General features: G+C 41.5%; 1 protein-coding gene across 10 annotated transcripts in view; it reads left to right on the top strand.

Annotated features, from left to right (window-relative positions):
• prrc2b (proline-rich coiled-coil 2B) overlaps window positions 1-25,127 on the top strand; it is a 95,585-nt gene that overhangs the window by 9,264 nt on the left and 61,194 nt on the right. For all 10 annotated transcript variants that reach the window (XR_011351671.1, XR_011351667.1, XR_011351669.1 and 7 more), the window contains exons 2-11: window positions 541-719; window positions 1,367-1,544; window positions 4,573-4,669; window positions 4,827-4,905; window positions 13,458-13,601; window positions 14,483-14,715; window positions 16,713-16,807; window positions 20,235-20,380; window positions 21,049-21,136; window positions 21,749-21,908. Coding sequence is in view for 7 of the 10 variants with exons in the window: in XM_069918478.1 (XP_069774579.1) it covers window positions 602-719; window positions 1,367-1,544; window positions 4,573-4,669; window positions 4,827-4,905; window positions 13,458-13,601; window positions 14,483-14,715; window positions 16,713-16,807; window positions 20,235-20,380; window positions 21,049-21,136; window positions 21,749-21,908 (1,338 nt within the window). In the remaining 3 variants the exon portion in view is untranslated. The remainder of the gene's footprint in view (window positions 1-540; window positions 720-1,366; window positions 1,545-4,572; window positions 4,670-4,826; window positions 4,906-13,457; window positions 13,602-14,482; window positions 14,716-16,712; window positions 16,808-20,234; window positions 20,381-21,048; window positions 21,137-21,748; window positions 21,909-25,127) is intronic.

Below are 25,127 nucleotides of genomic sequence, written 5' to 3'. Positions count from 1 at the left end.
ATTTGCGCTAATTTTCTGCTTCTCAGCAGCTGTGTAGAAGTGCCTTATGATTACTTCCTGTGTAATGAATAGGGAAAGAGGTACAACTTTCTGAATTCCTATTGGAAATGTGGAGTTTGCATTCATTGGTTAATAATGTAATTCTCCATTATGTAGTTGCTCACTGTTTTGGAATAATGCAATGTTCTTTTATTTTTGCTGAGAGATATGCTCAAACTCGGTGGAAAATAGCCTTTCAATGCAGGAAAAGAAATCTGTAAGTGTGTCTGGGGAGTGTCCTTTTGGCTTTGAAGTGCAGTTTGTTGCAATATATTCAGGTCCATAAAAGGTAATAACTTTATCTATGGGCTTTGTACAATCAATATATCTTTTCTATTTGTGAAGCCCTTGGATTATTATTAGATATTGCTTAGATCCCTTTTAAAAGAGTAAAACATTTTTTCTGTGTGCATTTTAGGATTTTTTTGTTTGAAACTGAGCAAAGAGTGAATTTCTGAATGACCATTTTTTTTTCCCTCCCCTTCCCCTGCATCTCCTCAGTGAGCGGCACATTCTCAGCGGTGCTGAAAACAACCAGTGTACTCGATGACATTCCAGCGCAATGTCAGAGCGTTCGGGGCAAATTACCAAGGGGAAGGATGGAAAATCAAAGTACTCCTCCCTCAGTCTGTTTGATAAATACAAGGGAAAGTCATTAGAAATCCAGAAACATTCAGGAGGTAAGTGACAAGGAAGAAATGTTATTAGATTCCTTTTTTTGTGTGTTATTTTTGGGGAATACCTGATGTTCCTTGATTTTTATTTCTTGGCTACATGCCTACTGGTTCAAGGTTCTATTGAGAACTTTCATTCTTTAATGTTCAGTGTAACAGCGGCCATTGACAAGGATGGTTCTGTCATTGTTTGTCCTGTGTCTCTGTCCCTGAATTCGACAGTATCACTGTAACCAACATCAGATTTGGACTAATTGCACACTGGAGAGATTAGTAAAGAAGCAAGCCATTTCTGAGGCAAGGTGATACTGTTTCATGTTACTAAAGGTTTCTGATCTTTATACTTCCAACAATGGAGGTTCGCCATCTCTGTTTACCTTTGAGCTGACTTCTTCGTAAGTTATTTCAGAAAACAGCCCAAAAGGACCTGAGTAGGTAAAGATTGTAGGTTTTCCCTCTGAAAGAGTGAGTTTTTTGAATTTTTACAATAATTCGGTTTTTTTTTCAGATTTAAGTCAACATTTTTGACGCTATTGTAGTGTAATTGCTTGCTGAACCATACTTTGCCTGGTTAGGTTTTTTTTAAGCTTCTACCACTTTGTCTGCCATCCTGTGTTTTCCAGTCCATTCCTAAAGTCTGTCTTATTTTGCAGTTGTCCCTCGACATGGCTTGCAAAGTCTTGGTAAAGTGGCTGCTGCTAGGCGCATGCCGCCACCTGCAAATCTCCCCAGCTTGAAGGCTGAAAACAAAGGGAACGATCCAAACGTGACAATTGTACCAAAAGACGGAACAGGATGGGCAAGCAAACAGGAGCAGCCAGACCAAAAGAAGTAAGGTTGCTTCATTATTTCTTTTTAAAATATTTTTATTATATATTTTATTAAATATTTTTATTATTAATTGTTTTACAGTATAAACAATTGAACAGTACAATTATATAATGTGGTACAAGATTTGGAAAAAAAATTAAAACATTAATCAATATTCTCATAATAAGGAAATCCTGGGCACAATCATATCAATAAAATAAGATTTAACAACAAAAGTAGCCAAAAGAAGAAACCCAAGGTTGAAAGTTGACATGATGAATCAAGTGACACCAACTTGGAGAGGGACAACACGGCGCCAAAATTCCAGAACAACTTTAAATTTTAAGATAGTGGTAATAGTCCATAAATGGGTCCCATGTCATTTGAACCCCTTGATAGCTTTCTAATTTTTTTTCTAGAATTAAACAAGCCATATCTCTTAGCAATTGGTACAGTGTTATCTTTCTATTTAATCAAAATTGCACATCTGGCTAACAATGGAAAAGATAAAATTTGGCTTTGAATTGAAGTTAGTAATATGTCAACATCTTGAGGTGATCCAAAAAGAGCAATTAAAGGGCAAAGTTCCCATTTTCACAAGAATTACCGATAGTGGATAAGTCTCCGGGACCAGACGGGATCTTCCCCAGGACATTGAGAGAAGTGAAGGAGGAAATAGCAGAGGCTCTGGCGGTAATTTTTCAAATGTCATTAGATATGGGGATAGTGCCGGAGGATTGGCGCATTGCGCATGTGGTTCCATTATTTAAAAAGGGTTCAAGGAGGAAGCCTGGCAACTATCGGCCTGTAAATTTGACGTCTGTGGTAGGTAAATTAATGGAGAAAATTCTTAGAGATAGTACTTATAAACATCTGGATAGACAGGGTCTGATCAGGAGCACTCAACATGGATTTGTGGGAGGAAGGTCATGTTTGACCAATCTGATTGAATTTTTTGAAGAGGTGACTAGGAATGTGGATGAGGGTAGCGCAGTGGATGTTGTCTATATGGACTTCAGTAAGGCCTTCGATAAGGTACCACATGGAAGGTTAGTTAGGAAGGTGCAGTCTTTAGGTATAAATTTTGAGATAGTCAAATGGATTGAACATTGGCTGAAAGGGAGAGGCCAGAGAGTGGTAGTGGATAATTGTCTGTCAGGTTGGAGGCCGGTGACCAGTGGTGTGCCTCAAGGATCTGTATTGGGCCCATTGTTGTTCGTTATATACATTAATGATCTAGATGATGGGGTGGTGAATTGGATTAGTAAATATGCAGATGATACTAAGATAGGTGGAATAGTGGATAATGAAGAAGGTTTTCAAGGATTGCAGAGGGATTTGGGCTGCTTAGAAAAGTGGGCTGAAAAATGGCAGATGGAATTTAATGCTGATAAGTGTGAGGTGCTTCATTTTGGTAAGAAGAATCAGAATAGGACATATGTGGTAAATGGGAGAGCATTGAGGAATACAGAAGAGCAGAAAGATTTAGGAGTGACGGTACATCGTTCCCTGAAGGTAGAAACTCACGTGAATAGGGTGGTGAAGAAGGCTTTTAGTATGCTGGCCTTTATCAATCATTGCATGGAATATAGGAGTTGGGAGGTGATGTTGAGATTGTATAAGACGTTGGTGCGGCCTAATTTGGAGTTCTGTGTGCAGTTCTGGTCGCCTAATTATAGGAAGGATATAAACAGAGTGGAGAGAGTGCAGAGAAGGTTTACCAGAATGTTGCCTGGGTTTAAGCATCTGGAGTATGGGGAGAGATTGGACAGATTGGGTCTTTATTCTTTGGAGCGTAGAAGGTTGAGAGGGGATTTGATAGAAGTATTTAAGATTATGAAAGGGATAGACAGAATGGATGTGGATAGACTATTTCCGTTAAGAGGAGGAAAGTTTAAAACAAGAGGACATGAGTTAAGAATTAAGGGGCAGAGGTTTAGAGGTAACATGAGGGGGAACTTCTTTACTCAGAGAGTGGTAGCTGTGTGGAATGATCTTCCGGGAGAAATAGTGGCGGCGGAGTCAATTGTATTATTTAAGAAAAGGTTGGACAGGTATATGGATGAGAAGAAGATGGAGGGTTATGGGCATTGTGCAGGGAGGTGGGATTAGAAAGGGGTGTTTGGTTCGGTGCGGAGTAGAAGGGCCTAATGGCCTGTTTCCGTGCTGTAATTGTTATGTTATGTTATGTGTTTGGAAAATATCTTTCCAAAATTCTTCTAAGCCAGGACAGGTCCAGAACATATGAACTAAAGAAGCCTCACCTATTTTACATTTGTCACATAGAGGATTTATGTCTGAATAGAATCGAGATATTAATTTCATTTGGAGTTATTTATTTTAAAATAAGTCTATTTTAGAGCTTAGTATGGTTTTAGTCTGAAATGGAGAAGACTGTTAGTTCTTCCTTCCTCTGCCACTGGCATGAGTTGATATCCCTACAGGGGAGGCAGGCAACTTCCCCTTTGGAAGTAGTTTATTAATCTTAAAATACTAGGATTGAGGAGTGGGTGATCTACCCCTGAGCCAGCAACATTGTGTGTTAGAAATAATAGGCCTTGCTTCTCTTCTTCTTCAGCCACATCATTTCTTGGTCACTCATAATCTTTGTGCTGAGAAACTCCTTCAAGGAGCTTTTTATCCCCCTCTTAAATCTCTCTAATTTCTGTGGACATATTGGTAAATCCAGTGAGCAATTTCCTTGCCAGTGGAGGCAGATTTATCTCATGTGTGGGCAGCTGTTATCATCACTTGGCACATGCAAGGACCCTAAAGCTATCGGGCGTCTTATTTCTAGTAATGTCTTCAAATCCATGGAGCATCAGGGCGAAGTTACAAAGAAGTTTCCCCTTCTGGTGCATTTCGTATTTGGGTGCTCAAATGTTCACATTTCCTCTGACTTGCCCAATGATCAAATAGAATCCCATTGGTTCTCTATTAGAAGTATTTGAGAGAAAGATACTTCAGTTTCATTACATAAACTTCTAAAACATCCTGCTTTTCCCTTGTCTGATGAGGTTTCTGACATGGATTATGTTGTATTTTGTAGTACGAGTGTGTCAGCAACACAGCAGCCAGAATCACTGTCGCAGCCAGTTTCACAGACATCTGCTTTGAGTGTGGCAAAAACAGCTCCAATCCAGGAGGTAATCTCAATATTTGATAAATATTTATGGGATGAAGGGAGAGAAAACAATCAATGTTAATTTAAGTATGACATCCTGTTTTGATCAGTACAGTTTCTCTTGATGGTTGAAGTGTTGGTTGACCGAATGTAATATATATTTCCTTAATTAATAACAGACCATAAATTCAGCACAAGGTGGAGTAAAGTCATGGGCACAATTAAAAGCAAAGCCAGTAGGACCTGGACCAGGAGTTGGTGAGTTAATTGCTCTTTAAGATATTATGATACATTCAACCATTGAGAATCAAGATGATTCTGTTGCACAGATCCTAAAAAAAAGAAAACATTTGTTGCGAGTGGCTAATTGTCCTCAAGAAGGTGGTGTGACATTCCACAGTGTTGCTACGAAGGTCCAAGATTTTGACTTAGTGACATTGAAGAAATAGGGCCATATTTCTCAGTCAAAGGAATACAAGTTGGAAGGGAGACTGTGTAGGTGACGGTATTCCCTAGCAACTTCTGCTCTTGTCCTTTGTTGGCATTGGGGGTGCTGTCAAGATGCCTTGGCAAGTTTTTATACAAGAAGCAGATGTGCTAAATTTTGGAAAAGACCAAGTCATCTCCACCATTTAATAAGATCTTGGCTGATCTGATTACATTCTCAGCTCAACATTTTAGCAGTTTTAAAAAAAATATCTTACTGATTTTTTTTTTTGTTAAGCAATTTAATTACACTGGATGACAAATTTTTTCATAAGGTTTGCTTCCTGAAAAAAAAATTGGGGATTGTGATAGACAACTTCAAGCTGAACACAAAGATAATTCCAGATTTGGTGTATCACGTTAGAAGTTGGAAAAACAGTAAATTAACTTTTATTGAATTTAGCATGTTTAATAATGCTGAAATATTGTTAGTTCAACTGACCTAAAAATGTTTTGCTACTGATTTTCGTTTGTATTCAGCATCTGATGCCGCTTGTGTCAGTATCCAACAATAGTCAGCCAGCACTGATGGATTCCAGTTGCCCCGATATTTCTTTTCCATGGTCACAATGCCCTAGTGAAACCTTTCACCATGTATGCCACTGAGTGCACCAAGATTAATCAGGGAAGAAGTCCAAGTGGGAATGCAGAAAATGAATTTCCAATAACATTTGCACTTTTTTCTATGCTTGAAGTAGACTTAAAATATGATGGGAAATCATAAAAATAGGTTGTATCTAAAAATAAGATACACGATGGAAAGTTTTAAGGTGAATTTCATGATCAACAGCCCAAAAATCCATAAAATATGCCCAAAAATGTTCAGGAATAAAATCTTCGTTACCCAGTGTTATCATCCAAGTAGTGGATTGGTACTCACACATAGGATCTCTTCTTCTCTTTGGCTTGGCTTCGCGGACGAAGATTTATGGAGGGGGTAAAAAGTCCACGTCAGCTGCAGGCTCGTTTGTGGCTGACAAGTCCGATGCGGGACAGGCAGACACGGTTGCAGGGGAAAATTGGTTGGTTGGGGTTGGGTGTTGGGTTTTTCCTCCTTTGCCTTTTGTCAGTGAGGTGGGCTCTGCGGTCTTCTTCAAAGGAGGTTGCTGCCCGCCAAACTGTGAGGCGCCAAGATGCACGGTTTGAGGCGTTATCAGCCCACTGGCGGTGGTCAATGTGGCAGGCACCAAGAGATTTCTTTAGGCAGTCCTTGTACCTTTTCTTTGGTGCACCTCTGTCACGGTGGCCAGTGGAGAGCTCGCCATATAACACGATCTTGGGAAGGCGATGGTCCTCCATTCTGGAGACGTGACCCATCCAGCGCAGCTGGATCTTCAGCAGCGTGGACTCGATGCTGTCGACCTCTGCCATCTCGAGCACCTCGACGCTATGGATGAAAGCGCTCCAATGGATGTTGAGGATGGAGCGGAGACAACGCTGGTGGAAGCGTTCTAGGAGCCGTAGGTGGTGCCGGTAGAGGACCCATGATTCGGAGCCGAACAGGAGTGTGGGTATGACAACGGCTCTGTATACGCTAATCTTTGTGAGGTTTTTCAGTTGGTTGTTTTTCCAGACTCTTTTGTGTAGTCTTCCAAAGGCGCTATTTGCCTTGGCGAGTCTTGTCTATCTCATTGTCGATCCTTGCATCTGATGAAATGGTGCAGCCGAGATAGGTAAACTGGTTGACCGTTTTGAGTTTTGTGTGCCCGATGGAGATGTGGGGGGGCTGGTAGTCATGGTGGGGAGCTGGCTGATGGAGGACCTCAGTTTTCTTCAGGCTGACTTCCAGGCCAAACATTTTGGCAGTTTCCACAAAGCAGGACGTCAAGCGCTGAAGAGCTGGCTCTGAATGGGCAACTAAAGCGGCATCGTATGCAAAGAGTAGTTCACGGACAAGTTTCTCTTGTGTCTTGGTGTGAGCTTGCAGGCGCCTCAGATTGAAGAGACTGCCATCCGTGCGGTACCGGATGTAAACAGCGTCTTCATTGTTGGGGTCTTTCATGGCTTGGTTCAGCATCATGCTGAAGAAGATTGAAAAGAGGGTTGGTGCGAGAACACAGCCTTGCTTCACGCCATTGTTAATGGAGAAGGGTTCAGAGAGCTCATTGCTGTATCTGACCCGACCTTGTTGGTTTTCGTGCAGTTGGATAATCATGTTGAGGAACTTTGGGGGACATCCGATGCGCTCTAGTATTTGCCAAAGCCCTTTCCTGCTCACGGTGTTGAAGGCTTTGGTGAGGTCAACAAAGGTGATGTAGAGTCCTTTGTTTTGTTCTCTGCACTTTTCTTGGAGCTGTCTGAGGGCAAAGACCATGTCAGTAGTTCCTCTGTTTGCGCGAAAGCCGCACTGTGATTCTGGGAGAATATTCTCGGCAACACTAGGTATTATTCTATTTAGTAGAATCCTAGCGAAGATTTTGAAAAATACCTGATTTTCCTGCTAAAAATATTAGTGAATATTGCAATTGGGCAATATTCCAATTTTATTTTTTGGATGTTTTATTTTTATTTTCCAAGACTCACACAAATCCAAAACAATACAATCTTTCTCAACAATGATGTATTACATTCAGAGTCCATTTTCCCCCACCCCCACCCATTCCTCTCCCTTCCCTCCTATACCCTAATATCACAAGGGAAAAAACATTGAAATTAAACAAACATGAAGAACCAAAAGTCTAAAGAGCCACAGGCCCTTAAAAGAACCAAATATAAACCCAAAGTAACCTTAAGTAAAATGAAAAAAATGCGAAACAAGAGCACGTCATCTGCACCACGACCCATTTCATTTATCTCATTTATCTTCTATTTAGAAGGGGTGTAACTTGTATCTGCATACCTTCTTTCTTTGGCTTGGCTTCGCGGACGAAGATTTATGGAGGGGGTAAAAAGTCCACGTCAGCTGCAGGCTCGTTTGTGGCTGACCAGTCCGATGCGGGACAGGCAGACACGATTGCAGCGGTTGCAAGGGAAAATTGGTTGGTTGGGGTTGGGTGTTGGGTTTTTCCTCCTTTGCCTTTTGTCAGTGAGGTGGGCTCTGCGGTCTTCTTCAAAGGAGGCTGCTGCCCGCCAAACTGTGAGGCGCCAAGATGCACGGTTTGAGGCGTTATCAGCCCACTGGCGGTGGTCAATGTGGCAGGCACTAAGAGATTTCTTTAGGCAGTCCTTGTACCTTTTCTTTGGTGCACCTCTGTCACGGTGGCCAGTGGAGAGCTCGCCATATAATACGATCTTGGGAAGGCGATGGTCCTCCATTCTGGAGACGTGACCCATCCAGCGCAGCTGGATCTTCAGCAGCGTGGACTCGATGCTGTCGACCTCTGCCATCTCGAGTACCTCGACGTTAGGGGTGTGAGCGCTCCAATGGATGTTGAGGATGGAGCGGAGACAACGCTGGTGGAAGCGTTCTAGGAGCCGTAGGTGGTGCCGGTAGAGGACCCATGATTCGGAGCCGAACAGGAGTGTGGGTATGACAACGGCTCTGTATACGCTTATCTTTGTGAGGTTTTTCAGTTGGTTGTTTTTCCAGACACTTTTGTGTAGTCTTCCAAAGGCGCTATTTGCCTTGGCGAGTCTGTTGTCTATCTCATTGTCGATCCGTGCATCTGATGAAATGGTGCAGCCGAGATAGGTAAACTGGTTGACCGTTTTGAGTTTTGTGTGCCCGATGGAGATGTGGGGGGGCTGGTAGTCATGGTGGGGAGCTGGCTGATGGAGGACCTCAGTTTTCTTCAGGCTGACTTCCAGGCCAAACATTTTGGCAGTTTCCGCAAAGCAGGACGTCAAGCGCTGAAGAGCTGGCTCTGAATGGGCAACTAAAGCGGCATCATCTGCAAAGAGTAGTTCACGGACAAGTTTCTCTTGTGTCCTGGTGTGAGCTTGCAGGCGCCTCAGATTGAAGAGACTGCCATCCGTGCGGTACCGGATGTAAACAGCGTCTTCATTGTTGGGGTCTTTCATGGCTTGGTTCAGCATCATGCTGAAGAAGATTGAAAAGAGGGTTGGTGCGAGAACACAGCCTTGCTTCACGCCATTGTTAATGGAGAAGGGTTCAGAGAGCTCATTGCTGTATCTGACCCGACCTTGTTGGTTTTCGTGCAGTTGGATAATCATGTTGAGGAACTTTGGGGGACATCCGATGCGCTCTAGTATTTGCCAAAGCCCTTTCCTGCTCACGGTGTCGAAGGCTTTGGTGAGGTCAACAAAGGTGATGTAGAGTCCTTTGTTTTGTTCTCTGCACTTTTCTTGGAGCTGTCTGAGGGCAAAGACCATGTCAGTGGTTCCTCTGTTTGCGCGAAAGCCGCACTGTGATTCTGGGAGAATATTCTCGGCGACACTAGGTATTATTCTATTTAGTAGAATCCTAGCGAAGATTTTGCCTGCAATGGAGAGCAACGTGATTCCCCTGTAGTTTGAGCAGTCTGATTTCTCGCCTTTGTTTTTGTACAGGGTGATGATGGTGGCATCACGAAGATCCTGAGGCAGTTTACCTTGGTCCCAACAAAGCTTGAAAAACTCATGCAGTTTGGCATGCAGAGTTTTGCCGCCAGCCTTCCAGACTTCTGGGGGGATTCCATCCATACCTGCTGCTTTGCCACTTTTCAGTTGTTCGATTGCCTTATATGTCTCATCCAGGGTGGGAACCTCATCCAGCTCTAGCCTTAGGGGCTGTTGAGGGAGCTGGAGCAGGGCGGAATCTTGGACTGAGCGGTTGGTACTGAAAAGAGATTGGAAGTGTTCTGACCATCGGTTGAGGATGGAGATCTTGTCGCTGAGGAGGACTTTGCCGTCTGAGCTGCGCAGCGGGCTTTGGACTTGGGGTGAGGGGCCGTACACAGCCTTTAGAGCCTCGTAGAAACCCCTGAAGTCGCCAATGTCCGCGCTGAGCTGTGTTCGTTTGGCGAGGCTAGTCCACCACTCATTTTGGATCTCCCGGAGTTTGCGCTGAAGATGGCTGCATGCGCGACGTACCTATATGTGGCAGATAAAGCTGCCATACCCTAACCAATGTGTCATATTTCCTCCTTAAATTGTACGGTTTTTTTCTCCAAGGGAATACAACTCTGTATCGTTGTATTCCATCGTGTAACGTTTAGTTGAGAGTCGGACTTCTACGTGACCGCTATACACTTCTGTGGTCAGTGTTGTGTTGAGATTTGTTTGGGGTTCAGAAGGAAACGAGCCCAGACACAGGGAATGGATAACTAAAGGATTTATCACCAAAACAAACAGGCTGGCTACCCCAGCAACACAGTGGCAGATCAGGAGCAATTAACAGCACAAAGCAAAGTAATTAGCAATTTACAAGCAGTTGGAACCTAAAGCCAGCAGCAGAATGCAATCAGAAACATTTCCAGGAGAGAGGGGGGAGGGAAATGCAACTGGCTTGCAAACCTGGAACACCCCCTTAGGGAAAGAGGGGGGGGGGGAATTCTAACTATAGTGGGTACCTACACGCTTCCTGGTTAGCTTAAGGGGTTGCTAGACCCTTGTGACCGTATAACAAAGAGGAAGTGAAACTGAGGTGTTGCAGCTTTATAACCTGCCCTGCTCAGTAGGGGTTGTGAGCTACGAGGCTGGCCAATGGTAGTGTGTGCTCTGGCTGGTGGGGTCACATCTGATTGGCAGGTTGGAGAGGCTGGGCAGTGCCTCGATGTTGATGGACAGCTGGATGTGGCTTCAAACTTAACAGGAAATGGTTAATGTCTATCTAACAGTCAGCGTGAATAGAGGAACATATATTATGAATGTTAAATTGTTACTATCAAAGCCACACACCTTGCTATTTTCCCTGTGTTCATTCAGCTGGAGTGAATCACACTGAGGAATTCAAGTGGGGCAAGTTGGATCATCCCAAATGTCACGCCACCTTTTAAGAAGGGATGTAGGCAGAAGCTTGGAAATTATCGGCCAATTAGCTTGACGTGTGTAGTTGGAAAAATGCTTGAAGCTATTAAAGATGAAATAGTGAAACTTTTGGAACTTAAGGGTTCAATCAGGCAGACGCAGCATGGTTTTAGAAAGGGAAGATCTTGTTTGACAAACTTGTTAGGATTCTTTGAGGATATAATGGGTGTGGTGGTTAGAGGGGAACAGGTTGATGTTGTATATTTGGATTTCCAGAAAGCGTTTGATAAGGTGCCGCACAAGAGACTTCTCAGTAAGTTACAGGAAAGTGGAGTCCGGGGAAGTATATTGGCCTGGATTGAAAATTGGTTGTCTGACAGGAGGCAGAGAGTCGGGATAAATGGGAGTTTTTCAAGTTGGCAGAGAGTGGTAAGTGGGGTGCCGCAGGGGTCAGTGTTAGGCCCACAACTGTTCATCATTTACATTGATGACTTGGAGGAGGGGACAAAATGTGGTGTAGCCAAGTTTGCGGATGACACCAAATTGAGTGGAAGAGCAAATTGTAATGAGGATGTGGAGAGTCTGCAGAGGGATATAGTTAAGCTGGATGAGTGGGCAAAGGTCTGGCAGATGGAGTACAATGTTAGTAAATGTGAGGTTATCCACTTTGGCAAGAAAAATAAAAGAGCTGAATATTATTTAAAGGGTGAAAAACTACAGCATGCTGCTGTGCAGAGGGACTTGGGAGTGCTTGTGCATGAATTGCAAAAAGTTAGGTTGCAGGTGCAGCAGGTTATTAAGAAGGCAAATGGAATGTTGGCCTTCATCGCTAGAGGAATTGAATTCAGGAGTAGGGAGGTAATGTTGCAACTGTATAAGGTACTGGTGGGACCGCACCTGGAGTACTGTGTCCAGTTCTGGTCTCCATATTTGAGGAAGGATATACTGGCTTTGGAGACGGTCCAGAGGAGGTTTATTAGGTTGATCCCTGGGATGAAGGGGTTGACATGATGAAAGATTAAATCGTCCAGGATTGTATTCGCTCGAGTTCAGAAGAATGAGAGGAAATCTTATAGAAACATATAGGATTATGAAAGGTATGGATAGGATAGATGTAGGAAGGTTTTTTGAACTGGCCGGGGAAACTAAAATGAGAGGACACAGTGTCAAGATTCGGGGGAGTAGATTTAGGACAGAGATGAGGAAAAATAGTTTTTCCCAGAGAGTAGTGAATGTTTGGAATTCTCTAACCAAGGAAGTGGTTGAGGCTGCCTCATTAAACATATTTAAATTCGGTTAGATAAATTTTTACATGATAGAGGAATTAGGGGATATGGGGAGAAGGCAGGTAGGTGGAGTTAGGTCATAAATTAGATCAGCCATGTTAGTATTGAATGGCGGACCAGGCTCGATGGGCCATTTTTGGCCTACTCCTGTTCCTACTTACTATGTTTCTATGTTCCTAGAAGTACTGGCTGAAGTTAATTATAGATGCTTCAGCCCCACCCTTAAGACTCTTGGTACTCCAGCACTGTTGAGGATATGGATTTTTGTGGAGCCATTGTTCACCTTTGGTTTAATTTTATATCACCAAACGTAATTTGATGTGCAGAGCTATTCTGTGTTGGTTATGGGAGTATTATCTTTGCTTCTTTTGTTAGGTTTGCTACTCATGTATTTGTTTGCTGCAGATCTTACTGAACTTTTGAAATTATAGTAATGGTCAATTGAAAATAGTGACAGACCATGGTTTACAAATGATGGGAAAATTAAATTGTGTGGATTTTGATGTCTCATGGATTTGAGGAGCTGTTTTCAGAGTCCTATCTTGTTTAGCATACGACATGATGGCATTGTTTCAAGAGTGAAGGGGGGGACTTCACCTCCTCAGATTTACTTGGTGGATCTCCACATGCTGCCATGGTTTAAAGCATTAATGAAGATGAGTTCAAATTGGTCTTTCCCCTTGTTTTGTTGCTACTTCTGCAGGCTTAGTCTGGTAGCTGTGCACCTACTTGGCAATCCAGAAAGCATTAGTGCTATTCTTGGTGATGGATTTGTTGAACTATCTGATTACGTTTCACAAATTTCCAACTTAACTACACTTTTTTCCTGTCCTTTGATAAGTCTCATGTTAATCTGTCCCATGCTTGATTATAAACATTTACCTGCCTCCCCTTCCCCATGTGTAATAAATTTTTTAAATGCTGTCCATCACCCCATCTGATCTCTGCAACCACTTTAACTCATGTATTCTCTTTTGTCCTCCTTATATGCTACTGCAGCCTCTTGCTTCCTTGCCATTTCATAAAACTATTTTTTCTAGTTCTTGAACCATTTTTTCAATTGAATTGCAATTCATCACTAACAATATTCAGCAGAAACCTTACACAATGAAAAGCAGGCACTGGTTCTGAAAAGTGTAATAATCATGCCTATGGTCTGACTGAGAGTTACATTTTTGTTGTTTGATTTAGGCACAAAGGGATTAAACAAGCAGTTACCATTCTCTCACGAGGAGTTTCCAACACTGAAAGCAGCTGGAGACCAGGAAAAGGCTGGAAAAGAAAAGGACACCACCGATCAATCTTATGGGCCAGGACCAAGCCTCCGCCCACAAAGTAAGGCACACAATTAGGTGGAGGAACTAAAATTACTTGTGTGCAGATGTACTTGAAAAGCTTTGTGGTCTGAGTGGAGTGCATAAAAAAAGTGCTGAGTATAGGGATCTAGAATGAGGAAAGATGTTACTTTTAGTTTCTAAAATGCATGTGAATGTGTAGCCTCTGGGTTGAACTCAGGTACTTGGAACTGTGAGGCAGAAGCTGTCCAAATGACGGGGTACTAATTTTACTGACTTAAAACAGAGTTAGGGCAGGATTTTAATTTTAAGTTGTGAATCTGGTGCTGATTTTGATGCTTTAAAATTTTGGAACTCTAAAATAAATAGAATCTGAAACCTTGAAGATTTGCCTGCTCCACTGAAGATTATCAAATATACATAATACAAAATAGATGTATTTTTTATATTGTCTGAAATAAATTTAACTCTGTTTTTATTTCCTCTTTGATTTGTATCGTTTAATTTTCTACAGATCTTCTGTATTTCTTCCCAGAACAGACAAATATGAACGCCTCAGTAGAAAATTAGGATCAGCTGTTTTAAACCTGAATGATAGTGACTAATGCTGGATACATTTCCACTAACGTGCAACATGAAATTACTTCCCATCATGTGCAAAATGTAGCTAAACTGATGAGAAATGTTCATGGTTTATTTTTTGTTCATTCAAAATTATAGATGGAGAAATCTATGATTAGACATTTAAAATTTGTCAAGTCAGATTGTTCAATCTAATGACTTTGCCAATTCGTTTTAAAGTGCTTGGTTTGTCCTAAAACCTCAACATTGTATTATAACTTGATTGCCATTGTGTTATGGAATTGTTTATTTTATCGTCTACATTTTAAAATTGCAGTATTGTCATGTTTTCTTTTGTAGATGTAGCCATTTGGAGGGAAGGTGGTGGTCGAAACCTAAACCCCATAGCACCATCAAATACATCACCACCAGAGGAATCGAAAAGCTCAGGCCAAGATGATCCAGTAAATGTACCAGTGTCATCAAATGAGCCAAAGGAACCTTCCCTTCGACCTGCTACTCCTCTTCGGAGAGGATCGCAGTCTGGGGCTCACCAGTTCCCATCTACCTATCGTGATATGCTGCCTACATTTGTAAGTTGATTTCACATCTTCTAAATTGCCAGTAATGAACAACTTGTTAATATATGTAAGATTGCAGTGGAGCTGGGGAAAAAAGAATCAGAAACTTAGTATGTTGTCTTAGGCTACAAGTAACTTCTGATAGTGTAATTGAATAGTAATTACATACAAAACTTGTTTAATTTTTTAAAACAAATTCATAACCAAATAAAAGTAAAGTTTGTGCACTATATTTATATAATCTGTAGAAATTATAATGTTTTAAAAAAAAAACAAGAAAGGCCCAGCTGGCCCAATGCACTTGTCACTCAGCATCACAGGCAGACCTTTTGGATTCCATTTCTACAGCAATGTAATTTCCTGGGATGGGTAAATAAGACAGAAATACTCTGGTTAAATAAAGCAAATGCAGGACAGCCAGCCAAACAAGATCAATATGTTGAATTGCAAAGACAAGCATGGGGTGACTTGGTAGAACAGCAAGTAGTTTGCTGCCTCAACTGTTAGGTCTGCTTTGTTCATGAATGAGTGAGACAAACACCAGGCTGAGTCGAAATCAGGGTTCTTTGTTCTTTATTACCGGATTGTAACACTTGCGACTAACAAAGTTAGCCGGAGAATGCATTCTGCCGTTATCAGCAAAATGGTGATTTTTTATACCCTTGGATACATGCTTAGAACATCATCATATCATTACTTGTCCAATGACTAAAACTGTTGCTATCCTTTCCCTGCTAGCTTCCTGCCTCTCAATCCATCAATGTCTCTCTTAAACTGTTGCTATCCTTTCCCTGCTAGCTTCCTGCCTCTCAATCCATCAATGTCTCTCTTATCTTGTAAGTACAAGGATGCATTCTGTTACTCCTTAGTACTGGGTGACTCCTTCTCCGGTCCCATCTCATGATGTTTTACCTAACAAGAGTACAAGGACACCTCCCCTTCTTGTTACTGCCCTGTACAGGGTAACTCCCTACACATTCCCATCTCATGATGTTTTACCTTACACAACCCAAAAAACAACTTCAGAAATCATTTATGTGTCAGTGGGGTTTCTGATGGGATGGTACTTTGTTGATTTCTGCTCTCAGAGTGTAGAAATTCATACTCTGGCTACTTTAATATTGAAGTCAAATGTGGTTGTCACAAATTTTCAATCCAAGAAGAATCACTGTTGGAAGCAAATCAGTTTGGTTGTATTGTGCTATGTTTTATGTTCTGCGCTGTGGAATTTTATTGTTTTAATTAACATTGTTCAGCTTCCTGAATTTATTCTCTGACATTCAAAAGTAGAAGAGAGCTGAAATCTCTTCTACTTTTACAAAGCAGATATTAGTTGTTTGTATCTGCTTTGTTTGTTTTACTATTAAAAGCATGTACAAATAAGCAAAAGAGAGGGAACTGAGGCTAAAAATCAAAATTGTGCTGTCTTCAAATTCTGTGAGAATAGAAAGAAAAATTTCCTTGTGTCATACTGTTAACTTTGTTAACATGCATTGATTTTGCGTGCTGTAATGCTGTCACTTGTAGATATGAATCTCATCTGCATTTCAGTATATCAAAAATGTGAAAAAATAACTCAGAAAAACACAATGCAATCCACAGTGCGACTGAGTGCATGGTATTGACCTTTTTTTATTATTACAATTGTTTTGTCATGGCACCACTTTAATGAAGTACTAGACTGGTAGGATTTTGGTAATGCAAAATAGTTTTGTGAAAATTTGAAGTTGGTTGTTCTGGAACCTCAGAACAATTCTCCTGCAATACATTTGTCTATATGTCTTTCCATGTGGTAGGTCTGGTGTTAGGTAGTGTTGGTTCTTTGAGGAGTTGGGGAGGAGGTGGTATTGCTTACAGGATGGCTGGATGTTGTGGCCATCTTTGGGGAGATGGCTAAAGAACTTTGTTTTATAGAGTTATGGTGATAAGAACTTTTTATTCTAAGTGGTGCTTTCTTTTATTAATCACCTGTTTGCCAGTATCTAAATTGTATATTTTCTCCCCCACAGATGTGCCCACCACAGTTGCAACCTCAGCCTACCACAGGGATCGTTGGTCCACAGGGATCTTTACAGTATCCATTTCAGCAACCTGAGCCAATTAAGTAAGAAAATGTTCAACTTCTGCACTTTTTTTTATTATACATTAATTGTGAAATGTAGTTCTAAACAATTTCAAACTCCAGAAAAATCAGATAATTTAAACCATATAAATGTTATTTATGCAAAATATATTGTATTACATTTGTGCTGTCGTCTCTTAATTTGTGTACTGGAAAATATTGCATTGGGTGAAAGTTGGTATATCAATCAAAGCCTTTTCATTTTTTGTGAACCCAAGAATTTGTCAAAAACACCCAGATACCAAACTGCATCAGAAGACATTGAACGTAGAACAATACAGCAGAGTAAAGGCCTTTCGGCCCTCAATGTTGTGCTGATCCATTTATAAAGAAAATAAAAGTACTAAGCCCTCCCTACCCCATAACCCTCTATTTTTCTTTCATCCATGTGTCTATCTACGAGTTTCTTAAATGCCCTCAACATTTCAGCCTCCATCACCATCCCCAGCAAGGCATTCCAGGCACCCACAAGTCTCTGTGTATATTTTTAAAAACTTAACCCTGATGTCTCCCCTAAACTTCACTCCCTTAACTTTGTATATATGTCCTCTGGTGTTTGCTGAACCTGCCCTGGGAAATAGGTGCTGACTGTCCACTCTATCAATGCCTCTATAATCTTGTCAGAATCAGGATTTATTGTCATAAACAAGTCATGAAATTTGGCGTTTCGTGGCAGCATCATAGAGCAAACATAACCACTTTCAGGTGGCCACAATACCCGACTGTAAAGCAGCCTATTGTACTCCTATGCGGCTGTCGGGTGGCCACCTGAAAGTGGAGAACCCAGCCAGGAGGTTTACCTACCTGACCCTTCTCCTGTAGATATAATATCCTGCTCCAAGAATCACCCATTGCAACTGCTAGCAGCTTTCAGGTACCTAGCAGCGGGCAGGCTGTTGACAGTCAGCTGGAGACTCGCTGACAGCCCCACTGCCAAAACCTACCCTCCCCACTGCCTGACAGTCCCTCGGCGTAGGACTACGGAGCTGGGGCAGCAGATGGGGAACTACAGGGCTGGGGCGGCCGACAGGGAACTACGGGGCATACGCACGCACACAAAATTCCGCTAAATTTAAAAGGTGAGAGCTTTCGATGTCAGGATTCTCGGGGACGGCCGCCCCAACCCCGTACTCCCCCGCCCCAGCCCTGCAGTCCCGCGCCAGGGGGCTTCGGGCAGCGGGGAGGGGGCTCTCAGGCAGCAGGGAGACGAGCTGTCAGACTGCTGCCCCTTCTCAGACTCAGGAGCCAGCGTTTGCTCTGTGGCCCCTCTCCCTGCTTCAGACCTTTCAGATGGCAGAACACCTCCTTCAGTGCTGCCACCTGAACGTCTCTTCCCAGACACTTGCAGCCTGACCGGAGCTGCATTCTCCAGGTGACTGCACCTGCAAGTGGCTATAGATATTATAACCATTATTACAGGTACACATTTCTTTATCCGGACATCTAAAATCTGGAAAACTCCAAAATCCGGCAAGTGGGGAGAGAGACGGCAGCTTCAGTCGGGCGGGCGAGGGGGAGAGAACGGCAGCAACAGTCGGGCGGGCGAGGGGGAGAGAACGGCAGTGCCAGTTGGGCGGGGGGGGAGACTGGCTGCGCAAGTTGGGTGGGGGGGAGACTGGTGCGCGAGTTGGGCGGTGGGGAGACTGGCTGCGCGAGTTGGGCGGGGGGGGAGACTGGCTGCGCGAGTTGGGCGGGGGGAGACTGGCTGCGCGAGTTGGGCAGGGGGGGGAGACCGGCAGCGCAAGTCGGGTGGGCAGGGGGGGAGACCAGCAGCACAAGTCGGGAGGGCGAGGGGGAGAGACCGGCAGCGCTAGTTTAATCTGGCTTTCCAAAATCCAGAAAAATCCGAAGTTTGGGACACAGTCCCCCAAGGGTTCCGGATAAAGGATTGTGTACCTGTACTATATAAAATAAAATAATAATAACAATAATAGGGCACAAGAAGTATGGCAGTGTCTTGGTTCATCGATTATTCAGGGATTTGATGGCAGCAGGGAAGAAGCTGTATGTGCCGCTGAGGGCTCGTCTTTAGACTCCTGTACCTTTTCCCTAGAGTAAAAATTAAGTATAGGAGTCAGTAAAGAAAAAGATGATAACAGTGGAATCATATAAGGGAGGAGGTTAGCTAAAATGAGAAAAATCAATGTTCATGCAGGTAGGTTTAATGCTGTTCAAGATGAATATGATGCGTTGTTCTACAAGTTTGCGTTTGATCTCACCGACAATGGATGAGGCCAACGACAGACATGTTATAGGAATGGTTGGGTGTTGAAATATTTGGCTACAAGAAGCTCATTTATTCTGCTATCAGATAGTAAATCTGATATCAGATTCAATAAATCTGAATCTGAAAATCTAGACATTTGGCTAAGAGGTCACCAATCAGAAAATGCAACTCCAGGTACACCGTATGCAGTAGATTAGGTTGGACAATCTTTCTCACCTGAAAAATATATTTGTGGCTCTCTATGGAGGTGAGGGAGATGATGTAGGGTCAAGATTTGCACTTTCTGTGGTTACACTGAGATAGGGTGGGTGGGAGGGGAGAGCACACTTGGGTGTCTTGGAGAACTTATCCCTGTGAAAAGCAAATAGGTGTAGATATGAGATGTGGCTGGTAGTGGCATTCCGTTGAATATAGCAGAAGTTTTGGATGCAGAGGCTGATAGATAGTGAGGACTAGAGGGAGTTTAAGGAAAAGAAAGACCAGATGCTGGAAAACTGGAGCAATACTCAATATGCTGAAGGAACTCGGTGGGTTAAGCAGCATCCATGGAAAACAACAGATAGTCAATGCTTTGAACTGTAACCCTTCCTCAGGAATACCAAGAAAGGAGCAGGTGAAAAATGGGAAGGGTATGAGCACAACCTGCCAGATGATTTCAGGTGGGAGAGGGAAGAAATGGAGAGAAAAAAGCAAAAAAAGTCTGAAACACTGACTATCTACTGCTTTCCATGGATGCTGCCTTACCCGCTAAGTTCCTCCAGCATTTTTGGCATTGCAACAGAGGGGCTGTAAGCTCTGCATAAGGGAAGGTGAGGGAAGGGTTGAAGTTTGAAAAATAGAGCTACAGATGCATGCTTTAACAGTGACAAAAGGAGGATTCCGTGTTTATTAAAGAAAAGATATTTCAGACGTCCAGGAGTTTAAAGGATCATTGTGGGAACAGGTGCAGCAGAGAATTTGTTTCTCTGTTTTTCTTAATGTTGATCATTTCAGTGAGGTGCTGATTTGTTTGGATACTGGAGCAATACTCAATATGCTGGAGGAACTCAGTGGGTTAGGGCAGCACCTGAGGTTCCTGAGAGCCTGCTCTCCTTATATTGCAGACTTTTGATTCTTGTCTCTAAGAAGCATGAGCAAAGCTATGAAACTGGTCCACTTTTTAACTCTTGTGGTTATCTGCAGATATCCTCGTGGAGTTTCTCGTTCTGTTCGCCCGGTTAGGCCTGCCCGACGACAAGGTGAGGCTGCTGATCGACCGGCCATCATAAATCCAGATGACTTGAAAGAACTGGATCAGCTGGACATTGAAACTGAAGATGGATGGGCAGGTGGGAATGAAGTACCTTAAGATTATTTCAAAGATGCAATGAAATGTTATTTGAGAGGAATGCTATCCATTTTGTTCATGACGAAAATTATTGACAAAGTAGGTAACAGCTGATGAGTCGTACTTGTTTTATTAGTCAATGTTTTGGTTTACTTGTAAAAACGAAATCGCGGGTTTCAAAATATAGAGCCATAGAATGGCTATGTTCTTTAGACCTGGAGGAGGAGTTCTTAATGGCTAATTTGCAACTTGAAATCTGTAATTGAGTTGTTGGACCTGTCTGAACTGGTCTGCAGTGCCTGGTTATCCTATATTGTGCTTCGTATACATTATTCACTTTTCCTTAGTGTAGCACGAGAAGCAGTACAGGTGGCACTTCTCCCCGTTACGGGAGGGTTGCATGCTTAGAAAACAGCCCGTGTCACTTTTTTTTCTATAATGCAAAACTGTACCACAGCGCTGAGTCAAAAGGCGTTTTCTTCTCACTAATTCAATGAAAGTAAACTCTATTTGGCATCTCAAAATTTTGAGGAGTAATTCTGTATCACACAATACTTAAAATAGATTGGAATGTTTTGGCAAGCCCCTCTTTGGTGTTTTATGCATGGATATCCAATTCTTATGATGTGGGATTCTGATAATACCCAATCTTTTTTTAATTTTCATCAGGTAAACACGAGGAAGTGGATTATTCCGAAAAGCTTAAATTCAGTGACGACGACGATGATGAGATATCTAGAGAGAGAAAAGAAAAACGGTACGAACACCTGCAATCGTGATTGCAGCCAGGAACCTTGATGGTTTTGATGCACTTTGCAGCTGGGAATATGAATGTTCTTGGGTCTCAGCTGGTCTAGATTTTAAAAGAAAGAACGAGTTTTGTGGTTACCTTCATCACTCCGAGACAGCCCAAAGCGTTTAATATCCAATGTACCCACACCCCCTCCATCTACCACTAACCCCATCTCTCCCACGATCCATAAGGTAAAATCTTGATGTTGTTCCCTTTTCAAGTTGCATGAAATCCAATTTCATCTCCAAAACTCCCCCTTGTGCCTTCCATTTTTTCATTCCAAGGCTGTAAGGATTGCTTCCCTCGGTTCTAATTTTATCTTCTTAATTGGGATTTCAAACCCTCCCCCACAATGCTAAGTTAGCCCAGTATCTTGTCACCAAGTATGTCCTTCTGCACGTCATCTTTAGCTTTGCAATTGTTTCCTATTGTGCCTTCACACATTTAAATTGTTTTCTTCAGGTATGTGTATTAATGGTGATTAAGGTTATGTTGTTGCAACTGGGTCGTTATACTTGAACTGTGTTATTATACAATAAGTCTTAGACTAACATGCATATACTTTTTATTATCTAGGGAAAGGGATATGAAAATGGTGCGCCAACGTTCTTTAAATGCTAAGCTTGAAACAAAGGTGGAATCCTCCATATGTGGTGAATCCATTTGGGGTAATGCATTACCTTCCAACCTACAAGATGCTGAGCCACGTTGGAGCTTAAATTCTTCTGAGATGAGGGTATTTTCAGTTAACTAATAATTTTTATTTGTTCATACACACTGAATTTCCAGCTATCATGGCCAGTTTTCTAATTCCTCCAACATCTCCATTTGTGCTCTGATTATTACTATAGCAATTTTATACAAAATGATACTAATTTGTAGATGATAAAGAATTTGGAGCCAGTGATCAGAGGGTAATAATTAGGCTTCCTCAGGTGTATTCTCCGCTAAGAATGCGCCTGAAGAAGAGGAAGCGGCCCTTTGAATTGTCGTTCAGGTGGCAGTGCTAAAAGCGCACTCCGGCTCCTGTCGCTTCGGGTTGTCAGGTTTGGGATGGCTGGCTGTCAGAGTTGGGATCAGTAGCTGATCCTGCTACCCTGCTCTCTCCCAACAGCCCGATATCAGTCCCCACACTGTGGGGCGGAGGGCGCGGGCTGTAGCAGCGGTCGGGGCGCGGGCTGTAGTAGCAGCGGTCATCCCCTTAGCAGCCGCTTTCAGGTGGCTGTGGGGACCACTGTGCTGCAGCGATTATCCCTATCAGAGGAGGGTTAAAAGGTTTGCCTCGAAGGCACCTCCTGCCGATTCAAGTGGCCTTCTGGCAGCCAGCCATCCCAAATCTGACAGCCACATATTGCCATGCAAGCGGGAAATTTTGGCCACCTGAAAGTGCCTATAGACTACATGGAGATAAAGACAGGCTAGTTGAATGATCAGATGGGTTCCAGGTTAAATTTAATGCTGAGAATTGCAGGCTATTACATTTTGATAAGAAGTTTGAGAAAAGACGATAAAAAATTCTAAAAGTAATGGCATTACAAGAGTGTGGCATTTTGCATGCAGAATTAGCTAAAAAATGTTTGGGAGTGTTGGGAAAGAGGTTAAAATTACAAATCGTTCCCAGGCTTTCTGAATAAATGCTAAGTGTACAAGTGAAAAGTGCATTGAGGTCATGTTTAATCTTTGCAAAATACTGGTTTGGTTTTATCAGAAGTGCAATGTCTAGTGAAGGTGGCTGTAGTCAGAGTACAGAAGAGATCTTACTAAAATGATTCCAGGGATGAAGTACTTTAGTTACATGAACGGGCCGAAGTAGCTGGAATAGTTGTCCTTGAAATAGAGAAAGTTATGGATAGATCTATTTTTAAAATTACAAGGATATAGACAGTAAAGAATGAGAATTGTTCTCATTGGCAGAAAAACCAGGAGCCAGAGGACCTGAAGTGAGGACAATTTGACAGAAAAAAAACTATGGAGCAGAAAAATATTCTATCTAGTGAATGTTTAGGGTCTGAAGAAATTCCTGCTTGTCCATCTGAAACTATGACCCCAAGCTCCTCAAGGAAAAACATTCCCAGAATCAATCTTGTTAAAGATACTAACAGAAGAATCAATTTGAAAGTACCCCTTATTCTAAAGTTGCTTATATTTTCCCTGAGAAAGTGTGATTCTTTGAAACATTTACTCAAAAGCAATGGGATCAAAGTCTTTGAATGTTTTCAAGGCAGATAGTGATAAAATAAGTAGAGAGGTGAATAGTTACAGTGGCTAGATATGAATGGGACTTTGAGGGGTGTTACAGTTAATTTAGCCATGTTTGTGTTAAATGGCAGAGCAAGACTTAGAGCCACGTGGCTTTTTCCTGCTCCTTATTCATATAAGGCAGTCTTTAATCCCTGGAATTAAATCAGTGAAACTTCCATGAATAGATATCAATGCAAGCATATGGTTGACCAGGTTTCACCATTGTCCTTCACAGTTGTAGAAAGACTTCCCTACTGCTATACCCCATCCCTTTGTAACCATTAGAAAAACACATTTACTTTGTTACAGTTTTTTGGGGGGCTGCTTTGGGATGTGCTGTTGAAAGCCAAGTTTTGAATTATCATAAAAAAGAATTGGAATGCAGAAAAGTAATTTTTTTTTAAACTTTATTTAAGATTTTATGACATGAATAACATATAGAATTACATTAAAAAAAATTAAGAACAGAATAATAAAATTACAATACAGTATCAATAATCTAAATAAACTATACCCTCCCCAATAATTATTACACATTAATAACCCAACTCAAATTAGTCCAACCCCCCCCTTTCCCCCCCAAAATAAAGAGTGAAGAATTAATAAAGTTAATAATATATGTGAGAAAAAAACCCACTTACAAAAAAAAACATAACCGATTAAAATACTAACAAAAAGAAGTAATTAATACTAAGATATCAGACTTTAAAAACATATTTAAATCAAACTTAAATGCATATATTTAACAAACAGAGTTAAGATGAAACATATATTTAACTCAAACTTAATATAAAAAGTTAAAGTTAGTAACATTGTCTATCAAAAATTCTTAAACAATAATCAATTCTTTAAAAAGAATTGTAGCATGAGAAAAAAAAGATGAAAAAAAAACTTTCTCTATAGAGATAAACCTTCACCAAATATCAACTAACTTCACATCTATCATCATATTAGTCACATAAACCACGATCTTAAAACAAAATTCAAACCTCATTAAACATTGTACAATTCAATTTTAGTACTCTTCCACCATTTTTCCCTTTTACTCTTGAATAATTATCCAATAAAAGCTCCAATACCACATTTAAATATCCCCAATCATGACGCTAAAATTCAGATATCCAAATAATAAAAACACATCTACGACGAAATCTATATCTTCAACAAATGGAGCATAAACCACAAACAAAATTCAAGCCTCATTAAGAATTGTACAATTCAATTTATAACTTTCACCATTATTCCCTTCGTTCTATAACTAAAATAGCAAAATAATATCCACCAGAATTACCACTCCTTTCACCTTAAAGTTAAAGAAAAAATATTAAAAAAAACTTATCCATCCCATTCACATTTAAATTTCAAATATTCCTTATCTACTGAATAAACTTTACAAAAAAAAACCACATCAATTTTTAGTTTTTTAAACAATCAAATACTTTCTTATGCTTTTTTTTATAAACACAAAAAAAAACCCTTCACTCTTTAATCTAATAATACAAAAAAAACCGGGTAGGAGGTTAAAAATACCCCCTCCCGTCTAAACTGCGCAATGCGGTAACTCCCAAAAAAAAATGGGTGTGAGATAACTCACACTTAGCAGATGACTTTCAGGAAATAGTGCCCATCCAGTTCTCTCCCCCAACTCTCACTTCATCTTAAACTAACATCATCATTATTTAATATTCCTTTTTTTTTAAAAAAACATTAGAAA

The sequence above is a fragment of the Narcine bancroftii genome, chromosome 1 (genome assembly GCF_036971445.1).
Source record: "Narcine bancroftii isolate sNarBan1 chromosome 1, sNarBan1.hap1, whole genome shotgun sequence".
NCBI classification, from domain to species: Eukaryota; Metazoa; Chordata; class Chondrichthyes; order Torpediniformes; family Narcinidae; genus Narcine; species Narcine bancroftii.
Note: the sequence above shows the minus strand (reverse complement) of the source record. Positions and strands in the feature narration are given on the sequence as shown.